Source organism: Mizuhopecten yessoensis, unplaced genomic scaffold (assembly GCF_002113885.1).
Source record: "Mizuhopecten yessoensis strain PY_sf001 unplaced genomic scaffold, ASM211388v2 scaffold8811, whole genome shotgun sequence".
NCBI lineage: Eukaryota > Metazoa > Mollusca > Bivalvia > Pectinida > Pectinidae > Mizuhopecten > Mizuhopecten yessoensis.
In genome coordinates, this window is record NW_018407733.1 from 1,677,664 (window position 1) to 1,689,977 (window position 12,314).

General features: G+C 37.3%; 1 protein-coding gene across 5 annotated transcripts in view; it reads left to right on the top strand.

Annotated features, from left to right (window-relative positions):
* The window catches only part of LOC110456645 (brefeldin A-inhibited guanine nucleotide-exchange protein 1-like), a 50,917-nt gene that overhangs the window by 23,601 nt on the left and 15,002 nt on the right, over window positions 1–12,314 (top strand). For 4 of the 5 annotated variants that reach the window (XM_021507492.1, XM_021507494.1, XM_021507495.1 and 1 more), the window contains 13 exons: window positions 744–828; window positions 1,409–1,574; window positions 3,454–3,608; window positions 4,113–4,241; window positions 5,053–5,211; window positions 5,908–6,043; window positions 6,337–6,474; window positions 6,978–7,147; window positions 8,033–8,184; window positions 9,639–9,811; window positions 10,438–10,598; window positions 11,108–11,238; window positions 11,449–11,578. In XM_021507492.1, coding sequence (XP_021363167.1) covers window positions 744–828; window positions 1,409–1,574; window positions 3,454–3,608; window positions 4,113–4,241; window positions 5,053–5,211; window positions 5,908–6,043; window positions 6,337–6,474; window positions 6,978–7,147; window positions 8,033–8,184; window positions 9,639–9,811; window positions 10,438–10,598; window positions 11,108–11,238; window positions 11,449–11,578 — 1,885 coding nt within the window. Of the gene's footprint in view, window positions 1–743; window positions 829–1,408; window positions 1,575–3,453; window positions 3,609–4,112; window positions 4,242–5,052; window positions 5,212–5,907; window positions 6,044–6,336; window positions 6,475–6,977; window positions 7,148–8,032; window positions 8,185–9,638; window positions 9,812–10,437; window positions 10,599–11,107; window positions 11,239–11,448; window positions 11,591–12,314 lie in introns of all 5 variants that reach the window. The other variant, XM_021507493.1, reaches the window with a different exon arrangement.

Consider the following 12,314-nt stretch of genomic DNA (forward strand, 5'->3'; position numbering starts at 1 on the left):
GTAGTGTAGTGTTATTAGATCCCCACAGGTAATACCAAAGAGCACCATAGCTTTTCACTCACTCAGTCTGTTCATCACTTCATCTGAGATATATCCTATATGAAGTCACCTACAAGTACCAAATTTTCAATGTGAATATCTCATGGGATGGTTGAATGGCTCGTGATGAAATCAGGTCTCCTATCCCAGTATATAGAGTTGTGTCCCTTTGTTCACCATGTATCCCTTTATCCTAAGCATATCTCATATACTCTGTCACCTACAGCTGCCAATTTTAAATGTGGGTACTTTTTGGGATGAGGGAATTTTGAATACTAAAATAGAATCTTTTGTTTCATTATATTTGGTTATGGCACATTTATTTATTTAATAGGGAAATTTGTTGGAAACATAACTCCTTTCCTATTTCACCATTCCTTAAATTGCCTTACTTATCGCCTATTTGTTAAGTCTGAATAACAGCGCTGGTTACATGTCTTACTGATAGTGGATTAGGAAGTACATTCTGGGTTGTTAAATTGATTGGAGTTAAAGTGAAGATTACAAAGACACAATCATGAAGCTCTGTACATGTGTACATTAAGTAATTTAGTCCTGGACTAAGGTATTCAATGCCTAATGGACGCTTCTCAGTCATTCAGAACTTGCTATGTTTGTTAGTGTCATTTACAGTCTTGTAGTTCTGTTGCATAAACCTGAATTGTTTATATCATTCCCTGTTTCTGTGTTGTCTGTTACAACAGTACGGAGATCTTCGCCACTGCTGATGCTGCCTACGTGTTAGCCTATTCTGTGATAATGTTGACCACAGATCTCCACAGTTCCCAGGTATGTACCCTTCACTTTCAGCAATCACTTAACCCCTTCATTACACATCGTTCTTTTATTTTGATTCAGTTCACCTCCTCCCCCCAACCCTCCCTTCAACCCACCCCTTTTCAACTCCCCTTCACCTTATACTCTGTACTCCATTATCCCCTATCATCCCACTCCACACCCTTCCCTCTCCCCCAGATTTAGTTTACATTTATTACACCATGCTATGGTAACATCAAGTTCTTCCCCAGATTTGGTAGCCGTCCATTAAGGTTAAAGGATCAACACTTGACTGCTTTTGAAGTAAAAAAACACTTGTGTACAAGATATCTCAAAAGCCTCCCTACAAGTTAATTGTATGTTTGCATCACAGTATGATAACATCAAGTTCTGCACTTGATAACATTTTGGTGGTCATCCTTCGAGATTAATGAGTCGGTGGTCACACTACTTTGAGGCGGTCAGGGGTAGATCTTAGAGTCCTCTCTGACTTTGTTTTAATTACCTCCAGACTGTCAGTTAATTCCTTAAGGAGAGTTCGCTTTTTTATTCCCCTCGTGTTTGTAATTTTTCACCTGTTTTATTATGTCAGGTTAAAGTTAAGATGAAGAAAGAACAGTACATCAAGATGAACCGGGGGATCAACGACAGTAAGGACCTCCCAGAGGAGTATCTCTCCGCCATCTACGACGAGATCGCCGGCAACGAGATCAAAATGAAGGTGTCGGGCTCGACCAAAGCCCCATCTTCAGTTGCTAGTATGTTGTGTTGATTATCTACTGCTCAAGAAATTCTGATATGTTCTTTTAATGAGCATATTTTGACTCCAAACAAATGCTGGAACAGATGTTATTTACAGATTGTGTTAATAAAAATAATACAATTTAAATGAATCAGAAAACATCCATTAAAAAGATTATTTCATACGATTATTGATTTTAACAGAGGTAATGTTTCCTTCTTTTTAGGTCACCTGAGACAAAGTCTTAAGTGACCTATTGCGATCGCCATTTAGCCGGCATCCGTCGTGCGTCCGTTAACAATTTACATTTTCGACTTCTTCTCCAAAACCCCTGAGCCAATTTCAGTGAAATTTTGCAGAAACCTTCCATGGCCCAAGGTCAATAGTGGCTGATTTGGTCCCTAGCCCCCAGGGGCCTGAGGGGCTTGGCCAAAAAGGGTCAAATTCACTAAAATTTCAAAAAAAATCTTCAAAAGACCCAGATATGGTAGAATCAAATACTCTTCATAGATGGAAGGGTCTTAAGGTGTTTTACCAAAATTGTGAATTTCTTGACCCTTTTCTTGAAATCACATTTTGGACCAACATTGGTTTAATTTCCATTGGAAGTAATTCAATTTAGGTTAGCATTATCAGTATTAGGTAGCAATTTGATAGTATGCACATATGAGCCCTGAGTGACCCCCCGGGGCTGATGGGTGGGGCCAAAAAGGATTGAATTGACTGAAATTTCAAAAATCTTCTTCTCAAAGACCCAGATATGGTAGAATCAAACACTCTTCATAGATGGAAGGGTCTAAAGGTTTATAACCCTAGGATCTCGCGTTTACCCCTTGGGGAAGGAGGGAGGGGGGGGGGGCAAAATTTATTATGGTTTATAATGGCAAATGATACTTTGAAATTATAGCCCTGAGTTGACAGTTTGATACTTTGCTGTAAAGTGGGGCCCAAAGGAGTCGGTGTGCTAAAATTTCTTTAAGAGGTGCTAGTTTCAAATACTTTTCAGTCTTAAATCTGTTTGTAGCTAGATATTGAATAAGGTGGTTTTATTGTTTTTTTGTCACTTTGAATAATATTTCTGTTATGTTAAAAACATAATCAACTCTCTGTATAAATATATCAGGTGACCGTTAAGGCACATGGGCCTCTTGTTTCAATTAACCACACGGTGGTATTTTATGTTCTAATAAAGTTAAATTATTTAAATTGTCTTGATAAATTTAAAAAAATGTAAAATCATAACAAGATTACGGTACTGAACAACCATTTCACAAAGACAGCGAAAAGACTGCACAAACCTCCCTCTCTGAAGAAGTCATATAAAAACATAAAACAATTGGTTGTAAGTATTATTCCAGACAGAAATATAAGGAGGCACTTTCTGTGACCCTCATACACCAGCTTTTATCTTCGTATCTAGAATAGCTGGCTGGTACTTAAAGAAAAAATCACAAATATTTGCATAGAATAATTAAAGAGTAGTGCTAACAGTTCAATTATCTTGAAGAGCAATGCGACCTCTCATGGTGGTGTATGTGTTCAAATTTTATTTTAAGAAAGACTTATTAATTCTTGTAAATTATCATGATTGAATTATACTTTTTCTTTTCGTTCAAAAAGAAACGTTGATTTTTATTTTTTTTAAGAATGTGAATGCCTGTGATATTTGAAGGCTCTGATAATGAATGATTGAAATAGTGCATAGGGTGATCCTGTTACATAGAATATCCTCTAGGATAAATGCTGCTTATTAAGGACGTTTGAAGGGGGTATAGAATAGCTCATGAGATTCATACTGATCAGGGTGAGTTGAAGATATATAGAAAGTTGTCTGGTAGACAGGCTTATCAGCATGACATGTACCACTGATACAATTGTGGTTTGACTATTTGTAGAGGACATTACGAGTGACAAGCAGCGTCGCCTGTTGTATAACCTGGAGATGGAACAGATGGCCCACACAGCCAAGGCTCTCATGGAGAGTGTGAGTCACGTGTCGTCAAACTTCACCAGTGCCACACACCTGGAGCATGTGCGACCTATGTTCAAGGTAAAACAGAAGATAAGTAAAAGGACAGGCAAATAATGAAAAAAAGAAAGTGTAATGCCAAGAAATGCTTCACCTGATTGCTTGTGTCGTAAATTCAGAGAAGGCTTTTAATTTTAGGAAATTAAGTACCAATGTGTTACGTTAAGTTTCTTTTAAAACAAAATGCAATTTTCGGATTTTTGTGTTTTTCGGGTGTCTTTCATTATTTAGTGTAAACATACAAATTTAAGAGGTAATCTTATTTGGCATTTATCATGCTTTAAACTTTGACAACATGTAAAATAAGCACTGCACTTATTGAAGTTTGATCAAGTTTGTTGGAATATGCAGTTGACTTCTTAACTAGAAAGGCCTAGAGTCATGAAATCCTTTTGCCAGTAGCTTGCTGAAATATAGTGCTAGGAAGTTTGAAAAGAAAGGCCACTTAAAACAGGTGAGCATATCCAGGCCCCTTATGCCTCTTGTCAGGTGTACATCTGTAAATAATTTTACTGTTGTTTATAGATGGCGTGGACACCGTACTTAGCAGCTTTCAGTGTCGGACTTCAGGACTGTGATGACACCACTATAGCCAGTCTCTGTCTGGACGGTCTACGATGTGCAATTCGTATAGCTTGTATATTTCATATGGAGGTAGGTCAATTTTAAAATCTTGTTTACTGCACTGTTACGAAATATTCAGTTGTAGAGACTTGAAATCTTTTTGTATGTGTCTGTATAAAAATTGATGGGATTTATTATGGTAAGGCCTATGTAGTTAGCGGTAACATTTTTGTTTCTGCCCAGTAACTTCCTTAAGTTTCTTTAGGATTGATGAAACTTGCTCAGCATTTACTTCATACAAACAGTAGGGCTAAGTTTTAAGTTGAGTAAGAGCTTTTCATAATTAGTATGCTATATTCTGATTGGCATATTACTTAGAGATAGTGAAAAGTGTATGATGCGGAAATGCTCGCTTTTTTTGCATCGGGTAAATTGGCATAAAAATATTGTTACACAATTTTTTACAGATTATAGATATTTAGAATTTATATAGATTTCAGAGCCATTAACTACACAAAAATCTCCACACCCCAATCAGTATAAAGAGATACAATTTGAATGTTTCCAAACAAGGGGATTTCTGTTTTACAGAATGCACCTGTATACAATGCTCTTATTAATGTTGTAATGTCTTGTCCTGTAGTGTACTGTGTGCTTCCAAAAAACGGTTTGATAGGGACTGGTAGGTAGTGTGTTTTCTTGCATACTGGGTAGAAGTTACTGGTAGAATATTCTACAATGTCTGTAAGTTAAGTCGGTTGATACAATGCTAGAATCAATAAACATTTACTAGCCCATCCAGTACTTTCTACCTAGCCTGTGATGTCGTTAGAAAGATCAACACAAATTTCTCAAAAATGAACCCTGACTGAGCAGTATAAAATGTTGATTCTGCCCTCAGATTGAGAGAGACGCCTATGTACAGGCCCTAGCCAGGTTTACACTCCTGACCGCAGCATCGCCACTGACGGAAATGAAGACCAAGAACATAGACACAATTAAAACCCTCATATCTGTTGCTCACACTGATGGAAACTACCTGGGCAGGTCCTGGCTTGAGGTAAGGTTATCTTGACTGCTTTGGTGAATTGGTGTACTGTAATTGTTTTGTATGTTTAGCAATACATATATTTGTCTTGTGTGATGTATATAAAATATATTGCTCTACTATTGAAGGAGTAAAACATATGCAGTTCTTTATAGGATAAAATATGTCCAGGAGCAAACATAAAATGTGCCAGCCATAATGGGATTTAACCATTTTCATTTTCATGTCCCTCCACAAAGTGCCACCGGGCATATAGTGTTAGTCATTTAAGTAAGTTATGGACTAAGTACTACTGCTAAAATCATACAACTTCATGTGCTTATGTGCCTTCATATGCTTATATGCCTTTATGCATAAGCATGATGCATGTCATTTCTGTGACCTTCATCCATTGACCTTGGTGAAGGTTTTGTATTAAGGTCAGATATGGATTAACTATTGTAATTATTGTCACACAATTTCATATGTGAGTGCTCCTCTGTGTGTGCACCAAGTTACATGATGTTTTTTACCCTGACCTTTGTGACCTTGCCTTAGGTCTAAGGTGTGGGAGCAGGACATCCGGGTCTTACACATTTCTAGTTTTAACTAGCAGAAATAGACAGAATTTAAAGCCTTAACGAAGGTATTCTACTTGTTGAATGATGTAGTGTTGTTGATGTTTCAGTATTCTACTTGTTGAATGATGTAGTGTTGTTGATGTTTCAGATTCTGCGATGTATATCACAACTAGAACTAGCACAACTAATTGGCACAGGGGTCAAACCGAGGTCAGCACACCACCATCATAGCCGTGGTAACGTAGACAGTGCAGGACACCCGATTGAAGCATTCGACCCAGAAGGTTGGTATTGCATTAACTATGTTAAATGTCCAGTGATTAATAATTACCATTCTACAGAAGCAGGTGTAGCAAAGAAAATATAAGTATTGTCTTCAACTCGGTACTCAAAGTAACGGCCATTACTATTGAAATGTTCTAGTTTTGCAAGTCTTTACTTGTTGACCTCACAGCCTGTAACACTGTAAACTACCTGTCATAATGAGCATGGTTGCAGATCTGGACTTCAAGAAATTTACCATTCGAAACGACTGTTTCTGAGAACATGTATGATTATCCTGTGACCTTGTTTGCAGTGATAGCGCGGGGAGGCCTGGATTCTAAGAGACTAGCAAACCTCCAGGAACAGATGGGCGAGACAAGTTCGCAGAGCGTGGTGGTCGCTGTCGACCGCATCTTTACAGGATCTGTCAGGTTGGACGGGGACGCTGTTGGTAGGTTAATCAACTAATCACAATGCATGTTACATATCCAGCTTTTTCACTTTTAATTGGAAATTCTGCCATTTCTACAATGTATACAGCCTGGATGATGGGTATATCTGCTTTCAGATATTACTTTTTCATTGGTGACTGACCTTTAACTCAAGTCTTTTTCAAAGAGTCACCAGAAAACTATATCAGAATACTAAGTCAGTCCCTATTTCTTATAACAGTTGAAAATGCGATAGGAAATGAAAGAGGCCCTGACTCTAATTTCATGAACAGTAAGATTAAATTTTTCCAGAGGAAAGCATAGTTGAGTTGAGAATCATCCTCATTAAAGGAAATGTTTTACAACTTTACTAATGCTGTCCTATAAGTTTAAGGAATTTCCATAAATTAAGGAGTGTTCATAACACTTGGGCCTAGTCCTTTTATATTATTAAGATCAGAGCATCTTGAACAGATCTGAAATGTAAGTTCAGTTTGGTGATGTTGTCTGTTTTATTTTGCAGTGGCGTTCACACATGCCCTTTGTCATGTATCACTAGACGAGCTAGCCAATGTCAACCACCCACGCATGTTCAGTCTGACCAAGATCGTGGAGATCTCCTACTATAACATGGGGCGTATCAGGCTGCAGTGGTCTCGGATCTGGCAGGTCCTTGGTGACCACTTCAATAAGGTAATAGTTGTCCTCGCAAGGCTGCTGTTGTTTACAGCTAAGGTAGCATAAAAAAAGTTCATTATCTTAAATAGGACTCCTGAAATTTATGTCTGAAACCTTTAGACATTTATTATATGTTGTCTGTGATCCACTTTTTGTTTTTGAAGTTTGATAAATTAGAAAAAATGAGAGATGAAATGTTTTCGGACAGCTCTAACTGCTGTGTCATGAAGGTCCAGAGTCGGACAGATCTAACTGCTGTGTCATTAAGGTCCAGAGTCAGACAGCTCTAACTGCTGTGTCATGAAGGTCCAGAGTCGGACAGCTTTAACTGCTGTGTCATTAAGGTCCAGAGTTGGACAGCTCTAACTGCTGTATCATTAAGGTTTAGAGTCGGACAGCTCTTACTGCTGTGTCATTAAGGTCCAGAGTCGGACAGCTCTTACTGCTGTATCATTAAGGTTTAGAGTTGGACAGCTCTAACTGCTGGGTCATTGAGGTCCAGAGTCGGACAGCTCTAACTGCTGTGTCATTAAGGTCCAGAGTCGGACAGCTCTAACTGCTGTATCATTAAGGCAAAATTTGCATTAAAAGGTTTATTATTAGAGAGTTTGAAAAAATTGTTTAATTTCAGGTAAAATTTCCCAAATTCTGGTCCCCTGCAATTAGTTTACTTTAATGTCATATAGAAACTCCATTTAAACTGCTTATTGTGGTTTGAAATTAAATGACATTTACAGCTAAGTATAAGGCAAACAAATTTACGAGAATGAAAAAATCATTGATATGCATTTTATGTTATTAACTTTAAAGTGATGTATTAAATTACAAACTTGCTTAAGAAAACACGTCCCTTTCTATATTGAAATATGTTCCTTGATGTATTCTGCTCGTGATTTGTAGGTGGGCTGTAACCCTAATGAAGACCTAGTGTTTTTCGCAGTCGATTCCCTTCGCCAGCTGTCTATGAAGTTTATAGAGAAGGGAGAGTTTGCCAACTTTAGATTCCAGAAAGACTTCCTCAGGCCTTTCGAACATATCATGAAAAGAAACAGGTAAATCAAAAGATGTCCGTCTCTTCATGGATTTTTGGTTTTGCTTAAGCCTAAAATGAAACACTGATTGTTTGCCTAAACCCAACCAACCCAAAAAAAATCCCTCAGTCAGAGGAATTCATTGGAATTGTGAATTTTGAATTTTATTTTGCTTTCCTTATTTATTAAGTTAAGTACTTCATCTGTTTGGTTGTTTACTTTCTATTGTTAAACTAATGTGTTGAAAATGTTTACATCTGACGATGTACATTATCATTATCAAAGTATGCATCATATCATAGCAGAGATTTACAGGATTAATTAAAACCAGTCAACAAGCAGAGATTTACAGGATTAATTAAAACCAGTCAACAAGCAGAGATTTACAGGATTAATTAAAACCAGTCAACAAGCAGAGATTTACAGGATTAATTAAAACCAGTCAACAAGCAGAGATTTACAGGATTAATTAAAACCAGTCAACAAGCAGAGATTTACAGGATTAATTAAAACCAGTCAACAAGCAGAGATTTACAGGATTAATTAAAACCAGTCAACAAGCAGAGATTTACAGGATTAATTAAAACCAGTCAACAAGCAGAGATTTACAGGATTAATTAAAACCAGTCAACAAGCAGAGATTTACAGGATTAGTTAAAACCAGTCAACAAGCAGTGATTTTTCAGGCTATTTTGGGAAAAAATACTTTTCTGGAAATTGGGAAAATTTAACGCGAAAACAGATGTTTTTTGGGGTAAAATAATTGTGTTACAAGGGCTTTTACAGTAAAAAATTACCAAATCCCAGGACTTCAGGTTTTGTTTAAGGGTAGCACAGAATTTAATTCATAATTGGCAAAGAAGTATGAAGCAACAATACATTGTATAATATCCATGGATAAATGTGCCTTATGTTGCGGTCTTGTGGTCTAGATTTTTGTGGAGATACTGACGTCGGCTCTGTCTCGACAAGAGGAATCAGACCGGTACGCACGGCTTCTAATAACGTCTGTGGTGGATTTTTGCGTTTAATGAGATCAGGCAGGCTTTTGGAGCCCTTACTGTCCAATAGCCGTATCTTTTTGGCGTAGTATTTGCCGTTGTGAGACGACGCCATATTTCTCAGTGATTCATGATCAGCTAAGCATTTGCAGACGACTTGCATTCTATACGCAAAAACAATGACCAGTTGGGAATTTCAGCGGGGTAATTGGGAATTATTTTGATGACATCTCATTGGGGATGGGATCAGTACCCGACACCATTTATATAGGCTGAAAAATCACTGACAAATAATTTCTCGCCTTATTGAACTTTGTAACTTCCTTTTTCATGAATGTCAATACCAAATATAAATATCAGACATTTATAAATTGGAAACAGATTTTAAACATCATGATGGTTTTATGTTTGTTTAATTTATATGAAGTTGCAAAGCTCCAAAATTACAAGTTAATAATTCATATTTTACAACAGATCTCCCACGATACGAGATATGGTTGTGAGGTGTGTCGCCCAGATGGTGAATTCCCAGGCGGGAAACATTCGCTCAGGCTGGAAAAACATCTTCAGTGTCTTTCACCTTGCGGCCTCTGACCATGACGAGGGCATTGTAGAGTTGGCATTCCAAACTACTGGCAAAATTATCTGTGAGTCAAAAATTCAACATATGATTGATATTTTAACTTATGATTCAAATACAAAATGAAAGTCTTAAATTGAAAAGTGCATGTCCCGTTTTGAACAAGTTGCATTCATTTGTTGTATTTTCTATGTAATAATTATATTGTTATGGTATCTCAATGTAATGTCAAAAAGAATTGAATATTTCTATTGACAAAAAAATCAAGTTTACAAAATAGTTATCATTTTAAAAATAACTTTCTTTACAAATAGAACTTCTCAAGTTTAGACTGGAAACCACTTCACTTATTTTTCGTGGGTATTTTACAGCTAGTATATTTTTCGTTGGTATTTTACAGCTAGTATATTTTTCGTTGGTATTTTACAGCTAGTATATTTTTCGTGGGTATTTTACAGCTAGTATATTTTTCGTGGGTATTTTACAGCTAGTAAATTTTTCATGGGTATTTTACAGCTAAGTATATTTTTCGTGGGTATTTTACAGCTAGTATATTTTTCGTTGGTATTTTACAGCTAGTATATTTCTCGTGGGTATTTTACAGCTAGTATATATTTTTCGTTGGTATTTTACAGCTAGTATATTTTTCGTGGGTATTTTACAGCTAGTATATTTTTCGTTGGTATTTTACAGCTAGTATATTTGAAAAACACTTTGCGGCTGTGATAGACTCATTCCAAGATGCTGTGAAATGTCTGTCGGAGTTTGCGTGTAACGCGGCATTCCCAGACACTAGCATGGAGGCAATCCGACTCATCAGGAACTGTGCCAAATATGTTGCAGAAAAACCACATGTAAGTTGAGTGACCAATGGCAAGGCTGTATCTATGTACATCAGAAACAGCATCCCCAATCAATGCAGATTTATATAAGGATAAAAACCTTAATGGTGATAACCCTGGAAGTGTTGACAATAATGTGCTGTTAGTTGAAGTGATCATTGTTTGATACAGCAGTGTAGGAGAAAATAGGTTCTCTGTCAAATTACAAATGTCTCTTTAATGCAGACCTAGGACCTGATTGGTTTAGCATATTTAGCAAAAAAAGGTGATCATGTCTTCTGGATGTTAATATTAATTTGTCTATTTATACATTTACCTTCATTCATAGTAATATATAGGGGTATTTCGATTGATAAAAATATTAATGTCAGAGTTTGGACTGCTCAAAATCCTATAGTATCAAAAATAAACATAAGATAACCTGAGACAATTATATTGTCCACAAATTCAATTGATCCTTTCTGACACCAGATTACTGTGAATAAGGTAGAAAAATACATAATGTTTATGTCTTGTTTTAGATGTTCCGTGATCATGCTGGTGATGAAATCAATGTTCCTGAAGAGGACCGGGTTTGGGTGAAGGGTTGGTTCCCTGTCCTGTTCGAGCTCTCCTGTGTTATTAACCGTTGTAAATTGGATGTCCGGACCAGGTAAATTGATGGTATTGGCAGAAAATTTGGCACATTATGATGATTTATCACTTCTGCAGGAAAACTATCAGCTGACCTAAAAAAATATTAGAACAGGTAGAACTATAAATGGCACACTTAGGTATTGCGCCTATAGTGTCTTCCCTGTTTTTGTTTGTTTGGGCCATAATTTTTAAACAGATTAAGACATTTGTAGGTTATGTTTTACAGAGGTCTGACAGTGATGTTTGAGATAATGAAGACGTATGGCGAGACATTCCAACAACATTGGTGGAAAGACCTTTTCCAAGTTGTTTTCCGGATCTTTGACAATATGAAACTGCCAGAGCAGCAGAATGAGGTTTGTGCTGGTGTAAGTGACGGTTAGTCCAATAGAGGTGCCTGCGTCCAAAACTAACCGTCGCTAATGAATTAATATTGGCCTAACTGTTCTAAATCTTCATAGCTTAACAGGTCATTGATGCCAATTAATAGCTATAGTGGAACCATCACAGTTGAGACACTAATAATTATAAAACGCTGATACATATGTCAATTGGAAATGTATTGACTGATAATTATAACAAAGTTTGCTGCTTTTTAGCCCACCTGGTCCAAAGGACCAAGGTGAGCTTATGCTATACCGTGGCGTCCGTCGTCCGTACGTCAACAATTACTTTAAACGACTTCTTCTTCTTAACCACAGGTTGGAATTTAACTAAATTTGACTGGAAGCATCCCTAGGTGGTGGGGATTCAAAATTGTACAAATGGTGGGGCTGACCCCCCAGGGGGCTGAGGGTCGGGGCCAAAAGGGGTCAATTTGCCCATATTGCTTTAAGCGACTTCTTCTCTGGAACGAACAAGTGGATATCAACCATATTTGACTGGAAGCATCCCTAGGTGGTGGTGATTGAAAATTGTACAAATGTTGGGGCTGACTCTTCAGGGGGCTTAGGGGTGGGGCCAAAAGGGGGCAATTTGGCTATATTGCTACAAACGACTTTTTCTGTAGAACTGTGCACTGGATATCAATCATATTTGATCAAAAGCATTCCTGGGAGGTATGGATTCAAAATTGTACAAATGGTGGCCCCC